This window comes from Leucopleurus acutus (assembly GCF_964270905.1).
Source record: "Leucopleurus acutus genome assembly, chromosome: 19".
NCBI classification, from domain to species: Eukaryota; Metazoa; Chordata; class Mammalia; order Artiodactyla; family Delphinidae; genus Leucopleurus; species Leucopleurus acutus.
The window spans coordinates 17,939,264-17,962,101 of record NC_139161.1 but is presented as its reverse complement, the minus strand read 5'-3'; the positions used below and the strand labels follow the sequence as shown (position 1 = coordinate 17,962,101).

General features: G+C 57.4%; 1 protein-coding gene across 1 annotated transcript; it reads right to left on the bottom strand.

The window, feature by feature from the left end:
* Window positions 1-677: 677 nt before the first annotated feature.
* On the bottom strand, window positions 678-12,818 carry SLC4A1 (solute carrier family 4 member 1 (Diego blood group); the record flags this gene model as incomplete). Its single annotated transcript, XM_082860791.1, has 21 exons — window positions 678-758; window positions 1,453-1,629; window positions 1,728-1,897; window positions 2,942-3,195; window positions 3,691-3,857; window positions 4,357-4,446; window positions 4,891-5,064; window positions 6,044-6,238; window positions 6,350-6,498; window positions 6,674-6,880; window positions 7,191-7,401; window positions 7,903-8,099; window positions 8,250-8,334; window positions 8,490-8,613; window positions 9,060-9,195; window positions 9,304-9,484; window positions 10,346-10,413; window positions 11,411-11,498; window positions 11,605-11,687; window positions 11,989-12,114; window positions 12,800-12,818. The coding sequence occupies 21 exons, from the start codon at window positions 12,816-12,818 to the stop codon at window positions 678-680; spliced, it is 2,982 nt and encodes a 993-aa protein (XP_082716917.1).
* Between the last annotated feature and the right edge of the window lie 10,020 nt (window positions 12,819-22,838).

Here is a 22,838-nt window from a genome sequence, read left to right as displayed (position 1 = left end):
GGAGCAGAGAGGGGGAAGAGAGGGGCCAGCAGGGGCATCATGGAAAGGTGGGTGACTGAAGTAGACTCTGGCCTCAGAGGTCAAATCCCAGCTGTATGTCTCAGGAGCTATGTGACTTTGGGCAGGCTTGAAGAAGGATGACTACTGTGTAATAGTCCTTTCAGATTTTACGAAGCCCTTTTTTCACATTTATCTTTGGTCCTCAGAAACCATCCTGTAATGTGGGTGTGATTATCAATATACCCATTTTACAGATGAGGAAGCAGAGGCTGGAGAGATCCAGGGACTTGCCCAAGGTCACACAGAAAGCAGGAATTTGAATCCCCCCCACCCAACTCCCATCCTCTTTACTTCCCGTGTCTGTGTCATGAGGAGGTAGGGCTTGAATCTAAGTCTTCCAGGGTGGGACTCCCAGGTGGCAGTGTGGCCACAGGAGGGACTGCACAGCGAATCCCCCTACTGTGGGCCCCACTGGCCTTTTCTATCCAGAAAAGCCAGTCTACCCTTCATACAAGGTTTCCTAGACACCCTTTCCTTCCCCCACCCGTGGCCCCAGGGCCTCGACTGCTGCCCCAGGAGGGACCTGGGAGTCCCTAGGGTGCCCATGAACTTCTGCTTTTCCTGGGAGAGTGGGGAAGTGGAATGATGGAGGGGGCTCTGGGGCCTGGGCGCTCCCCTCACACAGGCATGGCCACCTCATCATATTCATCCTGACCGTTCTCCTCATCGAAGTTCGGCTTGACATTGTCAGCATCCAGCTGGGGTGGGGGGGGCAGGAAGGACACAGGGTGAGCGGCTGAGGGCCCAGGTGAGCCCTCCCCCCAGCGCGGAGGCACCTCTGGGGTCAGGAGAGCCTGTCTCTCTTTGAACCTTGGACAAGTCTTGTCCTGTCCCTGCATCTCCTAGGGTTGGTCTAGATGAGAGGTTTCCTCAGGGTGGGGAGCCTCCAGGAATCTGGTGCCCCGGTAGGGGAGGGCCTCCAGAGGGCAGGCAGGAGACCCCTTCACCGGGGCAGCGCCACAGTGACCTATGTCACATCGTGGAAGAATTCTACTGGAAGAGCCACTCTCCGGATGGTTTATAAGACCACAGGACTAGCCGCTCAGTGGTGGGGACCACCCAAGTGGAACACATCTCGTGAGCCTCTCAGTCCTCTCACCAGCCCTGTCATTATTCCTCTCTTTACAGGTGAGGAAACCTGAGGTACAGAGAAACGGGGCCGCTAGCTCCAGGTCACACACTGGGATGTGGCAGTGCCGGGATTTGGACGCAGGCCCCAACCTAGACCTTAATCACGATGCTCTTCTGCCTTCCTTAGTTCCCAGACACACTTCTCTCATTCGCTGAGCCCCACTGATGTCCCCTTGCTGCCCTCTGCTCTGGAGTTGTGCCCTCTGGCCATAGGAAATGGGGGGGAGGGGCGCGGGCTGGGTGGTGGGAGAAGCAACTCACACACTGGAGCTCCAGGTTCTGGAAGATGAGTGGCAGCAGGAAGTGGCGTAGGGGCACCGTGAGGATGAGAATGAAAGGCAGGGCCAGCGAGATGGCTTTGATGCTTCTCACCACCCACAGCACTACCAGGCAGATGATCTGAGTGCCCGTGAACAAGTGCATTCGCCAGGTTCTCACCTGCGGGCGGAGGCTGGGGTCATGGCCTGCCCTGCCCAGGCACCCGGCCCCCCACCCACCCCCCGCCCCTGACCTGGGCAGCCGGGAGGGCCCCGTACCCGCTTGGCGTAGGGCACATCCGGGTGGTACTTGCGCGGCTTGAACAGAAGCAAGATGCGGTCAAAAAGCTGGATGCCACTGAGGGATGTGACCCCCATGTAGAGGAAGATACCAAAGAGCACAGCCAGGGGGATGTGGGACAGGATGGGCCCCATGAGGATGGACAGGCCTGGGGGAGAGCCACGCAGTCTTAGCCCCAGCTGCCCCAGAGGACCGGCACAAGCAGAGGCTGGGGAATGATGTCACAGGGACTATATGGAACCCTTTTTGTGGATCCTCTTTTTTTTTTTCTGGCTGCGCCGGGAACCTTCTGGGATCTTATTTCCCCAACCAGGGATGGAGCCCGGGCCCACAGCAGTGCAAGCACCAAGTCTTAACCACTGGACCACCAGGGAATTCCCTGGATCCTCTTAATAGATATTACCCCCATTTTGCAGATGAGGAAGCAGACTCAGAGAGGTGAAGCAACTAACCTAAGGCCACACAGCTAGTAAGTGGCAGAGCAGGGAGTCAGACTCTTGCCTGCCTGACTTCAAAGCCTACTCCTTTAACCTAGGGAGTCACAGAGGGCAGAGAAGCCCACCTTTCCTCTTACCCCGGTCCAGAATGCCTCCATCACCCTCCACCTACCCAAATCCCAGCCCTCCTCCAGCTAGCAACAGCTTCGCCTCCTTTAGGAAACTTCCCTGGCTTCTGCATCCCGTGGCGCTGCCCACACCAAACCCAGCTGGACTCTCAGCTGCTCTGAAACTCAGATCAGTGACCCTCTGTCTTCACCTCACACCCCCACCTAGGAGCACTGCCCTTTGTATGAGTCACAGAGCAGCTGAGCTAGAGAGAGCTCAGCATCTAATGAACCCTCTAACGGTGCAGAGAGGGAAACTTGAGGTCCAGAGACAAGGTGGGATACCTAGTCAGCAGCGGGGCAGGGCTGGAGCCCACAGTTCACTGAACTGTTGGAGAAGCTCAGAGTACAGGGTCTTGTCTAGAGAAGCTTCCAGTAATGGAGTGCTCCCCCCAGACCCCTCAGATCCCATTTCAGTGCCTCGGGTATTTCCTCCAGAATTCCTTCATGTGAATAACTGACACTGGGGAGATGGGGGCAGTGGGTGTCTGGGGAGACCTGGCTGCAGGGTGGTCAGGGCTGGAGGGGCACTGGATCCTAAGGGGCAGGGGCTGAGGGTGCTGGAAAGTGTGGCCAATCCTCACTCACCCACGAGCACAGAGACCAGGAGCCCGCTGATCCGTTGTTCCTTGACTTCCTGAATCTGGGCTGCAGCCCCTGGGGTGCTGGCCTTGCCCATGACCGTAAGGGCATTGGCGTGGGTGACAGAACGCACAGTGGTGGCACTGAGCCAGGGCATCCCAAAGAGGGTGGCCACCCCGCCCATGCCCATGACCAGCAACAGGTCCAGGTGGAAGCCAGAGCCCTTGGCCACCTTGCGCTCCGGTTTGCTGATGATCAACCTGGGGGTGTGGAAGGTCAGGAGTAAGCGGGGCTCTCCCTCACCCCAACCCCCTTCACCCTCTCTTTCCTCCCCTAGACTTGGGTCCCTCTGTACTTTAGTTTATCCTTCTTTGCCCGTCTCCCTTAGAGTTCCTTTCTCCCCTCCCTCCTGCACCATCTTGAGAAATCGAGACTCTAAGAGCAGAAGTGTTTTCATCATCACCTAGAACACCCACTGGCCGCTCTACGCTGAAGCCAAAGAAGCATACGCTTCAGGGACCCTCACGGGCACAGGCCCGTTCCAAGATCTAGCGCCTACTTTTATAGTTCCCATTTTATATTCTTTTTATTAAAAAGGGCTCCCTAAATAGTACCACGTCATGTCCCACAAAACCTGGACCTCCTGTCCGTCCATCCTTCCTACTAGCATTCAGTCCCTGGTGTCCTGCCTGCCTGGAGCCTGTCCCTTTCTCTGCCTCGGACCCTCCTGGGCCCAGTCCCACCCTGGCTCTTACGTGGTGATCTGGGACTCAAGGAAGATGAGGATGAAGACCAGCAGGGCAGGCAGGGCGGAGGCAAACATCATCCAGATGGGAAATGGCTTATATAAGCCCAGCGGGTGGATGAGCCAGCCTCGGGCCGAGGTGTTGGACACGGTGAGCCCTTTAGGTACACTGAGTTTCTGTGGGAGGGGGATGCTGCTGAGAACACCTGGGGGCAGGGGGATGGGGAAGGGTGGGGACAGGGAGAACCAGGGGCCTGGGCCCTTGGGAACTTACTTATATTGAGCATCTACTTTGTACTCAGTCACTGCACTGAAGCCCTTTACATACATTTTCTCATTCCCTACTTTATAGCTGAGGAAACAGGATCAGGGAAGTTATGTAGCTGGCACTGCATTGCACAGCTATTTGGTAGCAAAACTGAGATTCATACTCAGATCAACCTGGCTTCAAAGCGGATTCTTTCCTACTGCTCTGGATTAAGGAGTAAAAGGGGGCAAACTGACCCAGGCCCTTTCTTCAGCCAGAGATGTCCCGAAGGGCTGTGGGAAGAACATGGGGCTGCTTGGAGAGACAGGACTGGGGAAGGGGTAGTTCTAGCTGGCTTCAGGTTTGGGAAGGCAGTTTGGGGGAGGGTGCATGCTGGGGGAATGAAATAAGGGTGGGGGAGAGGGTCACCTGGGTGTAGGTGTCCTGGATGAAGGCATCCACCATGACCATGATCAGGATAGAGATGGGAACCCCAAAGTCCCCAATGACTCGTCGCAGCTGAGGGCAGGTGAAGGGACCAATGGTCAGTGCCCAGTTGCTTCCCACCTCTCACCTGCCGCTTGCCCCCATTACTGCCCCGTCTTCACCAGGGGGTCCCACTCTCCCCAGGGGGAACATCTAATGCCCTGTCCTGCTTCTCAACATACCCGCCTCCTTTCTTGTTCACCTGGCCCAGCCCCACCCCCGGCCCCACAGCTTCTCCACTCCCTTCCAAGAACTGTCCTTGGTTCCCCACTGGGTTCTCAGCCTGGACGTGCCGAGAAAGTGAGATGCGCTTGTCTCAAGAGTAAAATCCTGCATGATGAGGGGGGAGGGAGGCTTGGAATTGGAAATGGGAACCTAGGGTAAGAAGGGGAACTACTGGCACTGGGAAAGCTGAGGGGAGTGCTGTAGACTGGGACAGGGCAGTGTAGGCAAGGACAGGTGGGGGGATGTGCTGACCTTGCCAGGGAAGTAGGAGCTGTTCTTGAACTTGCGCAGCGTCATGGCAAACAAGAAGGTGCCAGCCATGAGCACAAGAGAGAGGAGGGCTGTGTTGGGCAGGGGCGCCTGAGGTTTGGGTATTCTTGTCACATTGTGGTCATAGTTCTCCAGCAGTGGGTGGTCCTGGAAGATCTGCAGCAGAAAACCGAGGCATCCTCTTTCCTCCCATCCATCCATCCTCCAGCCATCATGATACACGCATCATGTATCATCTATCTATCCATCGTCCACCTGTCCATCATCCAACTCTCTATTCAGCGCCTCTCTCTCTATTCATCAACCATTCATCCATCCATCTGTCTATGCATCATCCCTCTACCTCTCTTCTTCCTCAACTGACATAGTAACAGAGAGGCAATGCGATTCCACGGCTTGGTTTTCAGGACTGAGGACCAGGCTAGGCTTGGGCGGGGCAGGCCATGGAGGAAATGAAAGTGTGTGTGTGTGTGTGTGTGTGCGTGTGTGTGTGTGCGCGCGCGCGCACACGAGCATCCAGGGCCTGGGAGCCATGAGAAGGCTGGAGGGCAGGAAACAAGTGCCAAGGAGGTTCCTAAAAAGACTTAGGCTCCAGACACTTGGAAAGCAGAGAAGGACCCACCGACAAACAGGATCGGGTAGATGGACAGGATCCACCCTTCCTCCATGTAAAATGCAGGCACAGAGGTAGGCATGGTTTAAGGTGACAGAGCTGAGGAGGCGGGGCCTGCCCTCTGCAGGCCCTGCAGTTCCTAAGGGCAACTGCAGGAGGAGTGGGGGACTTCAGAGTCTCCAGGACCCCTGCTACCCCGCCATGCCTGCAGTTTCCCACATTCAGTCTCACACATGCCCACTGGTTACTGCATGTGGTTATACACGTGGGCCTGTGCAGGCAGAGGGGAGCTCTCATGCACCGTCACTCCGCACAGCCGTGGTGAGAATACCGGCCCACAGACAGCAGGCATCCACAGGTATGTGGTCACAGTCACATACCGTGAAAACACGGCCACATAAATGCCGTAGAGACGCATGTGCAATGACAGTCACACAGCTTGTGCACAGTCACACACACACACGGACGCACATGCACACACATGCACGCACACGTGCCTCTTAACACTCCCATGGCCCTCACCGTGACCAGCTTGGAGAAGGTCTCATAGATGAAGATGAGGGAGATGAGGAAGGAGAAGATCTCCTGGGTGTAGCGGGAGATGAAGCGGACCAGGAAGCTGCCCTCGAAGGCCACCACCAGCACCACCAGCAGGACGAGCCAGAAGCCAATCCACACGCGGCCCACGATGTACTCCAGGCCGTTACTCTTGCAGAACTGTAGGGCGGTCAGAGGGAGCTGGGGTCAGGTAAATGGGCCCAGGCCCTGTGCATGAAGCAGCAGCCAGGGGCCAGTTACAGGGTGACAGTGGGGCCAGAACAGAGCTACCGAGAAGAAGGCTTCCTCAAACACGAGCAGGGGTCCTGAGAAGCCCACCACGAGCAGGGGCTGAGCCCCCAGCAGGGAGAAGAGGATGCCCTGCGCCGCGGTGGAGATAAGCAGTTCCGATACACCCATCAGGTTATGGGTCTTTTCTCCTGTGGATGGAAGTGACAGTGCAGTCAAGGTCAAGGTCATTTCCAGAGGCCGATAGAGCATCTCATGGACAAGATGATGTGGGGGTCCAGAGTGTCAGATCGGGGCAAAGTCAGGGCTGATACTGAGGCCAGAGGGTCGGAGGTGAGGGTTAGTGGGACACACAGAGGCACTGACCCAGGAGGCCACCGAAGGTGATGGCGGGTGACAGGGCGGCAAAGTAGATGAAGATGATGGCAGACAGGACCTGGGGGTTCAATGCGTCTGTGATGTCACTCAAGTAGCGGGGGTAGCGGCGCCGGATGTCACGTACCAGTCCCCCGAAGAGCCTGCCTGTCCGCTGCAGAGGGTCATCCTGGGTGTCCTCTAGACCCCCATTCAAATCTGTAGTGAAGGGCAGGACCACGGTCACGGGGGGTGGAAGGGGGAAGTGTGGGGAAAAGGGAATCGAGAAGGGGATTGTCTGATGGGAATGGGGGGGTCCAGGAGGCTGGGAGGCATGAGGACAGGGAGAGGGGACATGGGAGGTTTAATGGGAAGAGGGGCGGTAGGGGCTCACAGGGCTGTGCTGGGCTGTCTGGAGGTCTGGGGGCTCAGCAAGCCCAGGGCTGGGCAGGGCAGGTGCCTAGGGCTGGGCAGGGCAGGTGCCCAGGGCTGGACAGGGCAGGTGCCCAGGGCTGGGCAGGGCAGGTACCTAGGCCCTTGAGGAAGCTGGGCTCTGGCTTGGCTGAGCTGGGCAGGTAGCGTCTTTTCAGCAGCTCCTTCTGCACGGGCACCAGACTGAGCAGGGCATCCTCAGAGGGCGCGTCCGTGGGCGGCAGCACCAGACTGCAGTCTAGGAAGCCCTCTAGGGAATGCACCAGCATCTCCTTGTTCTGGGCCAAGTATGCATCAGTGCGGAACACCTGGGAGCAGGAAGGAAGGTCAGAGCCACAAGGACCTGCTCAACAAGAGGATCCAAGAGGCCAGAGCCAGGGCCTAGGGGCCCCTCTCCCCCAGCCCCTGCTTGCTGGGAACTGCTTTTCCTTCCCCGCTGGCCTTCCACCTTCTGCTCTGAAAGGGCTTTGGGGAGGCAGACAGGGCCCTGAGTCGGGAAAGCAGAAAGAACTAAAGCGAACCAGGTGGCTTATAGCAGACCAGATGGAACGAGAGCAGATCAGGCTGGACCAGGCCAGACCTAACCAGACAGAACCAGGGTAGAGTGGGCCGGACCAGACCAGGCCTGATCAGGCAGGGTTAGGCCAGACTACACGGGCCTGGACTCCCCCTGGCCAGACAGGACGGAAGCAGCTAGATCAGACTGAATGGGCCAAACTAGTGAAGTTAAAGTCACCGGGGCCGGGGACGAGGCCTCAGCTGTCACCCAGCCCCCTGGGCTCCCCCAGCCCTCGCCGGCCCCTCCTCACCCTCTCTGACATGAGGGTGGCAGCAGCCCGGCCCAGCTGGGTGTAGTCGATGTTGGGGGCCTCAGGTCCCAGCAACACGATGAGGAAGCGCACAGGGACTGCCGGCCCCTCTGGCTCCTGTGGCTTCTGCTCCGTCTCCATGGGCTCCTTTAGTCGCACAAAGCCCAGCACTGGCCGCTCCAGGAACCTGGCACAGCCTGTTGGGGACAGACGAAGTGAGGTGGTTGGGCCAGGCCAAGGGGGGCACGCTGCTGGGGTCCAGGCTTAGGGAGAGGCAGGCTGGGCCAGGGCAGGAGGCAGGAGCAGGGGACAGGAAGGGGTGAGGGATGGACGCTCTGCCCACTTACCCACCAGCACCAGGGTGGCCTCCCGGTCCTGGGGACTCCTTCCCAGCATTCCAGATGACGAGTGCCCTTCCGCGCTCCCCTCTCCCTGTTGGAAGGAAGGTGGTGAGGGGAGTCCTCCAGCCACTCTGGACCCTGGACACTGGAGCAGCCCACCCCGTCTGCCCTACCCACTCTCATTTCGAACCATGTTCAGGCTGGGAGCTTTCCGGCTCTCCTCACACACCCCTGGTACAGCCTCACCTGTTCACAGAAGAGCTCTGTCTCCAGCGACGGATGCTGTGGGAGCAGAGGCTGTGAAGGGTCCCCAGAACGTGTCAGGACTGCAGGCTTCACACTCCCCAGGGCCTCCACGTCTCTGGCGTGGCTGCAGGACGACACACAGGGGACATGGGCTGAGTAGGCAGCTCAGCCTGGGCTGTCAGCAGAGTGGAGACCCGTGGTGGGAGGGACATGGGACTTGCCAGTGACCAGACTAGAGAGGCCCAGGGCGGAAGGAGAATCAGCCTCCTCTGAAGGACACTGGATGGAAGCGGGGGGCCTCTGTCTGGAGCGACTAGGTGGAGCCAGAAGAATGGATGGAGAGAGGGACCTTGAGAGCCCGCCCTCCTGGGGACCAGCGGCCCCCAACCCTGAGCGTGGAGACGTGGTTACCGCTCGAGAGGTGCCGGAAGCAGGAGACATTGTGGAAGAAAAGTGGGACCCAGCCTGGTCGGGAGGGGCCATCTGGACCCCCAGGGAGAGCTTGGGGCAGGCGGGCTGGGGAGATGGGCCCTGTGGGTGTGGAATCCAGGGCCTGGCAGGCAGGGGCACCTGTGTTTGAGCAGCAGGACCCGGAACAGATTTTCTCGGTCCTGAGGCTGGATCTGCCCCTCGAAGATAAACCTGTCCAGCAGCTGGCTGGCCACCCCGGCCAGGGATTTCTCTGGCAGGTCCAGGAGGACAGTACCTGCAGGCAGGGGAGGGGTGAACGGGCTGGCCGGCCCTGACCCTCCTCCTCCCTAGCAGCTTCACATGCAGGGGCCACACGCGGAGGGGCACAGAGGGGCTCACTCACCCTTGGCAAAGGCTTTCTGCAGCTCCAAGAGGCTCCAGAAGGTGAGGTAAGACAGGTGTGGGCGGCCCCATATCCCGTCCTTCCCCAGGTTCTCCTCTAGCCGCACCCAGCGCGCTGTCTCCATCCATTGTAGCTCCTGGTTCTTTTCATCCATCAGCAGTTCCCGCAGCTCCACGACGACCTGCAGCCCCACAGGCCTGAATTAGTCCCTCGGGCCCCGGGCAGGGCTATGGGGAGGCTGGAAGCCCAGGGCACGGTGGGCACTCAGCAGGCTCTGAGAGATGTCCATCAGAGGCCCAGGGGTCCTGGAGCGCTGAGGGCAGAGCCTGAACTCAAAAGGTACCGTCAGGAGCTCCATCCTCAGGGTGTAGAGTGAGGTGTGACATGTGAGGAGATGACTGGGGGTCCCCCACCTCTGGCTCTGTTCCCCAACCTCCTGACCAGGCCCCTCACCCCATTTCAGAGGCATTTGAACAAACTCTGGGGCAAAAGGGCTGCTAGAGTGGGCAGGAGAGGAAAGAAGAGGGAAGCCTTTGGGGTCACTGGGTCAGCCTCCTGCCTCCAAGATTGTCGTGTGGGCTCAGCATGCCCTTGGGGTTCCTTGGGGCCAGATGGCCAGTCCCAGGGGCTTAGCTGAGGGCAGACCCGATTTTCTAACCAGCTAGACCGTCTGGAGTCCAGCAAGGACGTGGGGGGCCTTGGGGGACTGGGCTGAGGAGAGCATGTATTTAATTCTGTGCTTCCCCGGGGAGTAACTGACAGCCCAGCCAGGGCCAGCGGACCTGGTGGCTCAGACCTCCAGCTGTCCATTTATCTCTGTCCAGGGAGCTCCCCCATCAGTGGAAGGGGGCCCCGGGTCTCCCCCCTCTCTGGCAGATGTCCTTTACCTATTTCCCAGGAGGCCCATTCCTTCTCTCCCTGTTTGTGGGGTCCCCCCCATCCTGAAACTGTAGCTATCCCTCTGCTCCTCTCCTCCCCTGGTAGAATGATGGATCCCAAGGGCAGCACAGGAAAGAGAATCGGGGGAGGCTGGGGTGCTCACCTCGAGGACGTCTGGGGGGCGGTGCGACGTGGTGTGGTAGTCTGTGGCTGTCGGCTCGGTGAGCTGAGCTGAAAATCAAGAAGCCGGTTAGCGCTGGCCGCAGACAATTCCCGCAAGACTTTCCTGCACCACCAGCATGAGCCTTGGACACCACAGGGATGATGCCGCTCCCCCTCCCCTTGCCCCTGGCTGGGACCCTGCCGGTGCTGCTCAGTGGGCTGTGGCCCCCCACGCGTGTTCTTGGCCGCCCAGCCTGGCACTGTCACTCCCCATCTGAGCGCTGTGGAGGACCCCTGGGGCTCATCCTCAGTGGTGACGAGGAGGGTCATCTCCAAGGGGATTGGGGAGTCCTGAGTGGCAATTCTCTTCCCTCTCCTTCTACCTTCTGGGGCCAGATTCCCTTCTTTCTTCCCACCTGCCTCAACGATCCCACCAGCCAGTAGCTTCTCGCTGCCTCCAAGTGGAGCTTGGGTGCCCCGTGGGGTCTGCCCTTATATTATGGGCCCCTACACCCCCAGCCCTCATTTCCCAGAGGGGCCTCTTATCTCCAATACCAATTGCTAGCACTTAAGTCCTGTTGACAGTAAACAGGTCCCTTCCCGGGGCTCCCCAACCGAGACCTTGGGCAGAGGCCCAGGAAGGTTTCCTGATGTTTCTCCGCCCTGAGGGTCTCTACGGCCCCCCCATTTCTCAGGACTCCTGGACCCCCAAACAGAACAATGTTCCCAGAACAGGCCCAGTGCCTGGCCTGGAAGCCGGCATTGGATAGGCACGGGTGGCATGTGGGCTCATGCCCTCGTCCCCGACAGGCCTGGCTGCCCTCTTACAAAATCTAAGGGGCACAGTGATGGGTGACTGGTCCTGCCTCCAGCACCCACCCCCAGTCACCTCCTGTGATCATTTCAAACAAAACTCTGTTTATCCTTCAATCAGCCAGGATTGTGGGAGAACTGGCCCCGGGGCTGGGCCGGTGGGGAGCGGGGAGAAGGGGAGGACAAGTTCCCCACCTGTGTCTAATGGGGCTCAGCAGCTCATCCCAGCAGGAGAGAGGGAGATGGGGCTCACCTTCTGCTTCCTCCACCTGGAGCGTGGGGAATCCAGGGTCTTCATATTCCTTCTGCTCTAGAAACTCTTCCAGCTTATCTTCATTCTCCTGTGAAAAGTTGCCATCAGGGCTGGGCTGTGGAGGGGGCTCCACAGACCTCCGTGAAGGTAGGAGTCCAGGGTTAGGAGCCCTGCACATGCCGCCCAAGACTCACCTGTGAATCCCCCATGGCGCTGTCCTGATTGTTCAATTGTCTGCAGTGATCTGCGCCCCCAGCATAACCCGCACTGCAGGTCCCTGCAGGGGAAAGGCACAGGCTGAGTGAGGCACAGGGCAGCCTGGGGTCTCCCATTCGTCCGCACAGGGGGCTGTATTTGAGTGAAGGGGGATCCCAGGTGTTGGGAGACAATGGGTCAGAGGAAAGAAGTGTGAGTAGGCGGTTGGATTTGTAGGTCTGAGGTCAGGTGCGCAGGGGCCGGAGAGACAGGGCAGAGCAGGGAAGATGAAACTTAGCTGGCAACAACCTAAGGATGTTTGGGAGGATGGGAGGGGGGGTGTTCTTCCAATCCGACTCCTTCCTCCAATCACCAGTCCTCACCTGGCTTCCTTTTCTGCCCATCCCCAGGAATCACCAACTCCAGGAACATGAAGTGTCCCTCCTTCAGGGAGCTCAGCTGAGAGTCTCCACAGAATACCCTCTTCTCCCAGAAATGGCTGCCTCCTCCTGGACATGGGGCTGCAGTATCCTTAGGAGTGGCTCACAGGTCCTGGATGATATGGCCTTGCTTCTCTCCCCTACTCCATCTTGAACTCCCTCTCTCTTGCTCTCTCACCACCTATTCCATTGGCCTCCTTACGAAGCCCTTTCCTGCCCCAGGGCCTTTGCACATGTAGTTGGCCACATCCTGGATGCCCCTACTCCCACACTTCAGCCCTTCCCACATCTCAGCTCATATGCTACCTCTTCAGATTCCCTTCCTGACCACCCTAACAGTCACTAACCCAATCTGTCATTTTCTGGTTTCTTAATTCATTTGTGGATATATGGTCTGAGGACGCCTCTAGAAAGGAAGCCACATGAGTGCTAAGCTCCTGTGTGTCTCAATCCTCACTGGATCTCCCACTCCTAGCAGAGTGGTTGCCACGTAGTAGGCACTCAATAAATATGTGTTGAATGAATGTAAGAATGGCTCCCCCTTGCAGGCTTGGGGCTCTGGGACTGGGGAGCCAGGATGACTAGGACCCCGCCAGGAGGCAGTGGAGCCCTGCGCCTCCGTTTTCTCAGTTGTGTCTCTAGCGGAGAGGAAGGATGCCCACTGCAGGAATGTGAGGACCAGCCCAAGGAGAGCACAGGGGTGCCCTGGCGCGGCCCCAGGCTGCGTGTGCAGGGACATCCTTCTCCGCCTTACCCACGGCAGCAGAGCGCATTGTAGCAGCAGGGATTTGGGTCAGGTTGACAAACGTGCCCACTCTGTGCCTGGCATGGAGCCTGGGAAGCTGAGATGAACAAGACACTGTTCTACTCTCCAGAAGCTCGCAACCCTGACTGGGGAGACAAGCTGGGAACACGTGACAGGCTAAGGCGTTCAGGAGAAAACACATGCCCCGGACAAACACAAGCAGTGAGCAGACCATGCTGGGTGCTGAGGGTGCCTGTGGCAGGGGGAAGTAGGACTCGCAGTGGGGCTGCAGGCGGAGCGTCTCTGGTGGAGGGGACACTGGTGCTGGGTCCAGAAGCACCGGTGGGATGTGAAGGGCTGAGAGGTGGGGAGGGCTAGCCCGGGTGCCAGGAATGGTGGGCAAGATGCAGAGAGAGGACCATGCGAGACAGGGCTGGGTGCTGTGGGAGGGAACAGGGCAGGGAGTATATACGGAAAGAGCCATTCTGAGGAATGGTTGGCCCTGAGGTCCTTAGAGATAGAGAGAGGGGCGTGAGTGAGCCCCTGACCTACACTGAGAAACGCAGGAGTCCCTGCTTTGGGGGGTTGTAGGGCAAGTGATGGCCTTGGGGGGGCGGTTTCCAAAGCCTGAGGATGGGGTGTCCCTACTGCAGGGGACTTGCCCTTTGAGGAGTCTGGTCATGCGCATTTTTTCTCTCCCTCTTCTGTCCCTCCATGTCCCCTTCTCCTTAGGTTCCCCTGCCTTCCTCTTCTCCCATTTTTAGTCTCTTTCTCCCTTCTCTGGCCTTGTTGCCTGAGGTGCTAAACATACGCCACGACCCCCCGCCACGCCCTATGGGCTGGGACTGTGGTCTTAGTTTCCCATTTGGGAGGGGAGAGGGTCAGAGGGTCCCTTCGGAGCCCGAGAGCCCAGACATCCAGGCTGCCTCTCTGCCTGACTGTCAGCTCCCCGCCTCTCTCTAGGGCTCAGTCACCCTGTCTGTACAATGGGACGCCTTCCTGCTGGGGTTCTGAGACTTCAGTGAGAGAGGAGAGGGGAGAACAGAGGTGTCTCGAGCTCTGCTGGGGCCTCAGAGGGTGCACCCATGACCCAGATTGTAGCCGCCACCAGGCCCAGCCGCTCCCCAGCTGCAGGCCTTGCTCTGCTGACACTGATAAGAGCCTGGACCCTGATGAAGCGCACCAAACACCTGGCCAGCCCGCCAGCCAGGGCCAGGCAGATAAGGGGGAGCAGGGCATCTGGAGTCTCAGAAGTAGAGCACAGCTGGAAGAGGCTGGTGGGGGCGGCGTGGACCACAAGGCGGGGAGGGCTCCCTGGTGGCAGAGCACCAACTTTGTGTAATCGTCCTGACACCATACACGACTGTGCCGTTTTATCTCTCCCCATATCACTCTGTGAGGCGGGTAAGGTCATTAACCTCGCTTTACAGATGAGAAAGCTGAGGTTCAGAGAGGTTTACTGCTTCGGTGCCCTAGCAGGTAGGTAGCAGAGGCAGGATTAAACCCTGCCCTAGCTGACTCCAGCTACACCTCTAACCATTGCCCTGAGTTGTCTCCCAGAAGAGAAAATAGCTATTAGCTGGTTTAGTATCAGTGACTAAGAGCATGGACCCTGCAATCCAGCTGCCTGGCTTCAAATCCCAGCCCTGCCACTTACTGTGTGACCTTAGGCAAGTGACTCAACCTCTCTGTGCCTCAGTCTTCTCATCTGTAACATGGGGCTAATCATAATGACATCTACCTCATAGGCCTGTTGTAGCGTTAGGTAAGTTCACGTATATAAAACACTTAGACTAATGCCTGGCACAAAAGAGCTATCGTTTGCTATCGTTCTCACTGCTACTGGGGATCAAGTACAGACTTGCTATCTTCATCCCCCTCTGATTTTCTTTCAATTCGCATGGAATTAACCTAAGTGTTTTGAGATCCTCAGGTGGTGGGGGACTCCTCCTTTCCCTCCAAATACCCCCTAGGATGGGGACAGTGCCAGGTCTCCCTGGTTAGATTCCCTGGAAGTGTTTCAAAATGAGAAGCCGTGTCAGCTGACAATTCTCCTCTTAGGAGGGAGACGGGGTGGCCTGGGGGTGCCCATACGCGGGGGAAAGAGGAGGCTGAGGGGTGAGACCCAAGCCTGTTCGATTCAGGGGCTGGTAAATAGGAACCTGACAAGAACCCACACCTGGAGGGGAATCAGATTTGCCCCTCCACACGCACTCACCCAGCCAGCTCACCCACCGCCGCTGCCGCGTGCCAGCCTTTTCTTCCTAATACCTGCCGCCCCACTCTTCCCAGCCGCAGGGGCCAATGGGCCTGTGCCCTTAGGGGCAACGACACACATTGTAACGTTCTCATCCCACCCACCAGCACCCCTCTCGCAGGTCCAGCATCCTTGCCCACGGGCACAGATTCAGGTTGGGCACCTGCAGAAACCCTCAGGACAGGCACCTCAGGATCACCCCAGCCCCTCCCCGCCCTGCTCACCTGCTCACGAGCCTCCAGGTCCCTCGGCGAACTCCTGCAGCCGCCGGTGGCCTCTACGACCAGCTGAGCTCACGCCCGCTCTAACCGCACTTGGTCCTCGCTCCCGCACCCCTGGGGCAGCTCCCAAACCCCTGACTCATGCCCCCGCCTCCTAATCTGCCCGCCCCATGGGCCCTGGGAGCCCCTTTCACCCCCTGCCCCGCTCCCGCTGGATGCCCAGTAAACAGAGTTATCTCTCACCCACATCTGGACAGCTGTGAGTCTGGCCCACCCCACCCAACCCCGGATGGCCAGCCTCCAAGGCCTCCCAAGGCCCTCCTGTCCCCTACGAGTCTCCTGGGTCTTCCTTCGTGGACTAACATTCGATGGCTGGGTTCCTGGAGCTCCCAGGCTCCCAGTGGGTCTGTCCCAACATCTGGATGCCCCTGTCCTGCCTCTGTCCCTCCTCATTCTGGCCAGGCCCCTCTGCTCAGGCCCCAAGGTGCACGGGCGCTTGCTTTCTCCTCCCTCCTGTCCTGGTGCTGTCCCTCGGGACTCGCTCACTCTTCCTCTGTAGCCTTGCCCTCGGGGACCGGTGTTCACGGAGGGCGGGCACCCAGGCAGCCACTGCCCTTTCTTGCCCCAGACTAGGGCACCCCCTCCATCCTCTCCTCAAGACCCCAACCAGCTCCGAAGAACTGGCGCCTGGGCGCTAAGACGCAGCCCTTCAGTCAACCTGAAACAATCTCAGGTCAACAAAAACAACGTCCCCACACGGAGCTCCGAGCTCAAAAAACCCCAATGTCTGGGCACACTGACTCCTCTGTCGGCAGCCCCACCTAGGCCCCGGGGCCCAAGTAGCCGGCATTCTCAGCTCCCACCGCCACCCCCCAGCAGGGCAGTCTCTGCTCTTGGCGGGAACTAGGGCTGGTCACCGGTTCCTGGGCTCGGGCTGCGAAAGAGGCAGAGACTGAAAGAGGAGGTCAGATGGGTGCGAGTGAACAGAGGTTTGAAAGCGGACGGAAAGGGGGTTTTGTGGACACTGCACGGAGGAAGGAAACCGTCCCAGCCCAGCTCCGACCCTGCTTGGCTGCGGGACGCACGGCAAGTGCTTGCCCTTCTCCGGGCTTCCGTGACCTCATCTGTAAAGGGAGAGTGTCGGTCCTGCGGCCGCCAGCTTGGGGATTTCCTGCTTCAGACTCAAACAATAGAAACGCAGAGACAAGGACCGAGAGGCGGCATATCCAGTAATTCCACAACCATTTCCTGGGGCTCACCACAAGCCCGCACGTGCCGAGCCCCAGCAGAGAGAGAAAGGGCATCCATCCATTCAGACCCAGAGCTGGAATCCTCCAGTTTGCAGAGGGTCTGTTCCAGGCTCTGCACTGGGGGCTTCACCTGGTGGTCACACTTAATCCTTATAGCCTCCTCATTTTACAGAGGAGGAAACTAACACGACAGAGAGGTAAAGTGGCTTCCCAGTAAAAAGAATAACCAATGAATGGGCGCCGGCTCTGTGCCGGTGCCGTGCCCAGCCCTTTACATGCATCATCTCTCTGAGCTCTGCAAGCCCCTCTGAGGAAGGCGCTGTTTACTATTCTTTCCCTCTCACAGGTGAGAAAGCTGAGGGTGGAGAGGTAGGCAACTCCCTGCAGCTGGTGTCCTGCCTGAGGCCAAGCCCTGGGCTCCCTCCGGCCACCCTTGGCCTTCATGCGAGTCAGGAGCAGAGTGGCCGTGGCGAGGGGGGATGGGGATGCCTCCTCTGCTCCGCCTTGGTGTTCAGTCTCCCAGCTGGTGGCATCTGTTCCAGGCCCTGGTCCAGACTGGGCTGTTTTCTGCAGCTCGCGGCAGCGAATACCAGATGCAGGCCCTGCCTTCCCACCACAGCCCAGAGGTCCCAGGCACCTTGCCCTCTGCCTGTCCCAGTTGCCGAGAGGCAGCTGAGTGCAGGAGACTGCAACACAGCACCTCTCCCAGGGCCCAGAAGGGACTGGCAGCCAGCTAGGTGAGAGGCGGCGAGAAGACGGGATGACAAATGGGAACGTCTGGCTTAGAAGGAGAATCCACCCAGCTGTTCGGCTGTCCTGCGGGGACCAGCCCACCAGTCACCCAAGCAGCAGCAGAGCGGACTGGCCTCTGGTCCTTCTACTCACACCACGTGCTCTTGGTCACTCTTGTCACCTTGACTGGGCGTGGCTGTTTCCCCAAATCCACCGACGTCGCACTTGACTTGCTCATGATTCTCCAGGAGGAAGTGATGGCTCTTTTCACTCATTTGATTCCAGTTTGGACTTGGGTCAGTTCAATTTATTTGAAGGCTCCAGTGCCTCGCACTGCGCTGGGCTCTGGGGAAATCAGACGAGAGAGGCCTGCCTCCCCCTAGCCATGCCCCTGGGCTGGATGGAGATGGTCAGAAAGCCTGGACTTTGGGGGAATTGACCAGGGCCCCGGGATGCCCTGAGAGGGTAACCTGATTGGTCCTCCAGGGCCACCCACCCCCCACCCCCTCATCCTCTTCACTTAGAGCCCCTCTTGCCATCCAGACCCGGCCATTTCCTAGAGCACTAGGGAGGCGCCTACCTGGTCCCCTCTCCAAGGTCCACGGATGCCCCTGTCCAAGTTCATGCTTGTAGAAGTTTGGGTGCCAAGTTCAAATGTCGGCAGGAACAAGGTGAGCCGAGGGTGGAGCCCCGAGCTGGGCCTGCGGAAGCCCGCCCTGAACTGGGATTTGGTGGCACCCCCATCTGATATTATTCCAGACCACACAGCCCAGATCATGGGTTGGGACTGGTTGTCCCCGAGGGAGACCCTGTGGGCAGGGTGTGAAGTTCTCCTGAAGGGAGGAGACTTTCGTACTTTCAGTCAGGCTGGGACTCGGTCAGTCCTCCATGAGAAGTGAGGATTTGGCAGCAGACCTTGAAAGGGAAGAGGCTGCCTTCTATCTCTTGGCCTGAGGGAGCTGAGCGGGGTGGGGTCATGGTGACTTGCCCCTTGCAATGGGCTTGACAGTGAAGTGTTAGGTGGGCCAGTGACCACTGAAGGTAGACCCATCTGGTAGTCTCACACCTACTCTTTGGTGCCCAGTGGGTGAGCCTCTGCTGCTCTCCCCAGACCCCTAGCAAAGCCTTGCTGGACAGTTCCCTTGTGGGAACGGAAGGGAGGGTCTGGGTCCAAGTTCAGGGCAAAGTGGTCCATAGTGTTCAGTGGCAGCTAAGGTGAGTGGAGGTCCAGATAGCATGGGATGACCCATCGAAGGGAGCCAGGAGGCTGGCAGAGAGGACAGGGTCTGGCCAGGTGATCTGGAGAGACCCATGGGTATTCCTTGTGAAGATGTGGCTTCCTGTGCCCTCCTGGATTGGGAACTCAAACCACTGGGATTTTGCACTAAAGGCACGTGCGCCACAGCTGGGGCATTTAGGTTCAGTGTGAACTGCTGGGGCAGGTGGCTCTCCCCTTCGCTAGGTGATCTTGAGCTGGCCACATCCTCTCTCCGGCGTTGATTTTCCTCTCTGGGCCGATGTACGCACCAAATGGGATGACAGATGGAAAGGAGCTTGAGAATATAATCTGCTCTGGACGCAGGTAAGGGACTGAGTCGTGAATAGGGAAATAGACCATGGAGACTGAAGGTCACCTGTGTCTCAGGTGACCAGGGCCACACAGCATCCATCCTCAAGGAATTCATGTCCGATGGAGATAGCAGGTGTCAGCACATAATAACCAGAGTGTGATGACAGCAAGGGGTGTGAACAAAGAATGGGGAGACTGAGGGATGAGTAACTTGGGAAGTGAAGATGTCTCCAGGGAGTCCTCTGAGCCAAGTCTTAGAAAAGTCCAGCAGGAGAAGTGGGAGCAAGGCCTCCCAGGTGGAGGCACCAGAGGTGTAAGGTACAGCACGGCTGGGGACAGAGCAGAGTGGGGGTGAATGGAATTGGGACAGTAATGCCTCTATGTTGTGAATGGACCAGTCATCCTTATGGCAGGGGGGAGGGGGGAGGGGTGGGAGAGCAGGGAAGCAGGGGGAGGGACTGGAACTGGAAGGGCATTCAGGGATGAGCCCGTCCAGCCCTCCTCTCCTGGAATCCTGTACCCCTTGACTCGCATCCCCGCACCTTTGGCTGGTCCCAGGGGGCACCCCGAGAGCAAGGAGGCTTCTGCCAGTCTTGGGGCAGCAAGGTCAGATCTTGCAAAGGTAAGTCACTCCGAGATACAAACCGGGAGTCGGCAGGATCCCCTGAGAACTGGGTGCTCACAGAAGAGGGGGAGGAGCGTTCCAGGGGTTTCTCCAGAAGGGGAGGAGGGAGGTCAAAAGGCAGCCTTGGAGAGCTGTGAGGTCAGCCTGGCTCTCCAGGGAGGGCAGGGAGGTGGGGTGTCCTGGTAGGTAGGATCTGCTCAAGGGGCCTCAAGGCAAGGCTGAGAGCTCTCCCAGAGGGTTGTTTTTTTTAATTAATTAATTTATTGATTTATTTATTTTTGGCTGCGTTGGGTCTTCGTTGCTGTGCTCTGTGCTCAGGCTTTCTCTAGTTGCGGGGAGCAGGGGCCACTTTTCGTTGTGGTGCACGGGCTTCTCATTGCAGTGGCTTCTCCTGTTGCAGAGCACAGGCTCTAGGCGTGTGGGCCTCAGTAGTTGTGGCAGGTGGGCTCAGCAGTTGTGCCTTGTGGGCTCTAGAGCGCAGGCTCAGTAGTTGTGGCGCACAGGCTTTGTTGTTCCGTGGCACGTGGGACCTTCCCGGACCAGGGCTCGAACCCGTGTCCCCTGCATTGGCAGGCAGATTCCCAACCACTGTGCCACCAGGGAAGCCCTTTTTTTTTTTAATATTTATTTGTTTGGCTGCGCAGGGTCTTAGTTGCTGCTCTTGGGATCTTTAGTTGCGGCTCTAGTTACCTGATCAGGGATAGAACCTGGGCCCCCTGCATTGGGAGCATGGAGTCTTAACCACTGGACCACCACGGAGGTCCCTCTCTCGGAGTTTTGACACTTGTTCTTCTCTGAAGGTTCTGTATTCTCTGGGCTTCTGGGGTGTTTTTTTTTGTCTTTTTTTTTTGGCTGCGCTGTCCTGCTTGCAGGATCTCAGTTCCCTGACCAGGGATTGAACCCGGGCCATGGCAGTGAAAGCCTGGAACCCTAACCACTAGGCCACCAGGGAACTCCCTGGGCTTCTGGGTTTTTAGACATGCTGTTCCCTTGTCCTGAGACACCCTCCCTTTCTATATCTGCTGAACTGAAGCTTCAGGGTTCAGCTCTTGCATCGCCAACTCCGTGAAGCCTCCCTCCCCTCATGCTCCCCCACCCCTGGAGGACTGAAACGGCTCAGCCCACGCCCACCTGTGTCATTGCCCGTCTGTGCTCCACTGGGATGGTCCATGGCCCTTTCTCCTCCACAGACCATGAACCTCAAGGACAGGGACCATTGTTCAGTCCCTTAAACCTGGCCCAGAGCTCTGTCCATAGCTGATAGTTCATACGTGTTTGTTGACTGTGAATGCCGTCAGTGCAAAAATCGGTTCCCCAGCCCGCTGCTGAAAGCATGCACGAGGCACTTACTATTGGAGAAAGGCAATACGGGTGACACAGGTTAACAGTCTGGTTTAATTCTGACCTTTCCCCCTAAACACAAATAAGCAAAGGAACAAACTCTGGGCCTCCTCCAGTCTTCACCCATTGGTTCCTCGTGCCCCCAGTCGAATTGCTGCCTTGATTCCTCTCTTCCCCTAGCTCCACATCCAGCCACGGCTTATTCTATTGTCTCCACCTCCACTTTTCCATCCTCTTCTCTCCTTCTCTACTGTTTCTCCCCAGGCCCACCGTCCTGCTCCTCCGTCACCCCAGGAGCCTCCCACCTGGCCTCCTGACTTCACAATACAGGGGCCACCCAGCGTTCAGACTCACCTTTGAGAAACAGAAAACAGAAGACATTACTCCCCTGTGTAAAATCCTTCATGACTTCCCCACACCCATTCCCTACTCTGGGCTACTCCTGCCCTCTGCTCACCCCCCTTTTTCTGCTCTGCCAAGGCCCCAGCGCCATTCCTGCCTGTGTCTCCCCACCACGCCCGGGTGCTCCTCCCCAATCTCCCCCTGGCTGGCTCTTTCTCACCGTTCAGGTTTCAGATCAAATGTTACCCCTGCATCTTTGATCACCCATTTACAGATAACCCCATCGACTCTACCATCACGTCAAGGAAAATCAGGGTGGGCTGTGTATGAGAGAAACCCCGAATCGTATTGGCTTAAGCAAGACAGAAGTTTATTTCTCTTTGATGTGAGAGTCTGGAGGTAGGAGGTCTCAGGCTGGTCCTCCATGGTGTCAGGGACCCCACCCACATACTTTTTTAAAAAAATTAATTAATTAATTAATTAATTTTTGGCTGAGTTGGGTCTCTGTTGCTGCGCACGGGCTTTCTCTAGTTGCGGCGAGTGGGGCTACTCTTCATCGTGGTGTGCGGGCTTCTCATTGCTGTGGCTTCCCTTGTTGCGGAGCACAACTTCTAGGCACGCAGGCTCAGTAGTTGTGGCGCACGGGCTTAGTTGCTCCGCAGCATGCGGGATCTTCCTGGATCAGGGCTTGAACACGTGTCCCCTGTGTTGGCAGGCGGATTCTTAACCACTGCGCCACCAGGGAATCCCCCACATACCTTCTATCTGTGGCATCTTCAGCGGGTGTTTTCTTCTCTTGGCCAAATATGGCTGCTTGAGCTTCAGCCATCACCTCTGCATTCCAGCAGGTAGGAAAGAGGAAGGGGTAAAGAAAGATGTGCCCCTTTCTTTAAGGACATTTCCCAGAGGTGGCTTCTGCTTATATCCCTTTAGTCAGGACTTAGTCACATGGTTACGCTGAGCTTCAAGGGAGCCTGGGAAGCCATGTGTCCAGAGTTACACAAGAAGAAGAGGAAGGGAATTCCCAGGTGGTCCAGTGGTTAGGACTCCACACTTTCACTGCCAAGGGCTCAGGTTCAATCCCTGGTTGGGGAACTAAGATCCTACAGCCAAAAAAAAAAAAAAAAAAAAAGAGAGAGAATGAAAATGAGAGGACACCCAGTAATCTCAGCCAGGATCACATCACCTGCTTTTTCCTATCAGCTGATCATTTCCCGTTTTATTTATTGTTTATTGTTATCTCTCTCCACTAGACCATAAACTCCATGAAGACAAGTTCTTTTTATTTTTATATTAATTTTTTTTTTTTATTGAGGTATAGTTGACTTAAAATAAGATATACGTTTCAGGTGTACAACATATTGATTCATAATTTTTAAAGATTACACTCCATTTATAGTTACCATAAAATATTGGCTATATCCTCTGTGCTGTACAATATATCCTTGTGGCCTATTTACTTTATACATAGTAGTTCGTTGAAGACCCGTTCTTTGCTAGGCTTGTCCATCACTGTGCCTGGCACAGGGTAGGCTCTGAATTTTTACTGAATGAATGATTGAATGATTCTCCACAATAACTGTATGAGAGATGCATTCTCATTCCCATTTTACCGATGGTGAAAATGAGTCTCAGAGAGATTAAGTAACCCGCCTAAGGTCACACAGTAGGCAATAGGGCCAGGATTTGAACCTTGCTCTCGGCGGCCCC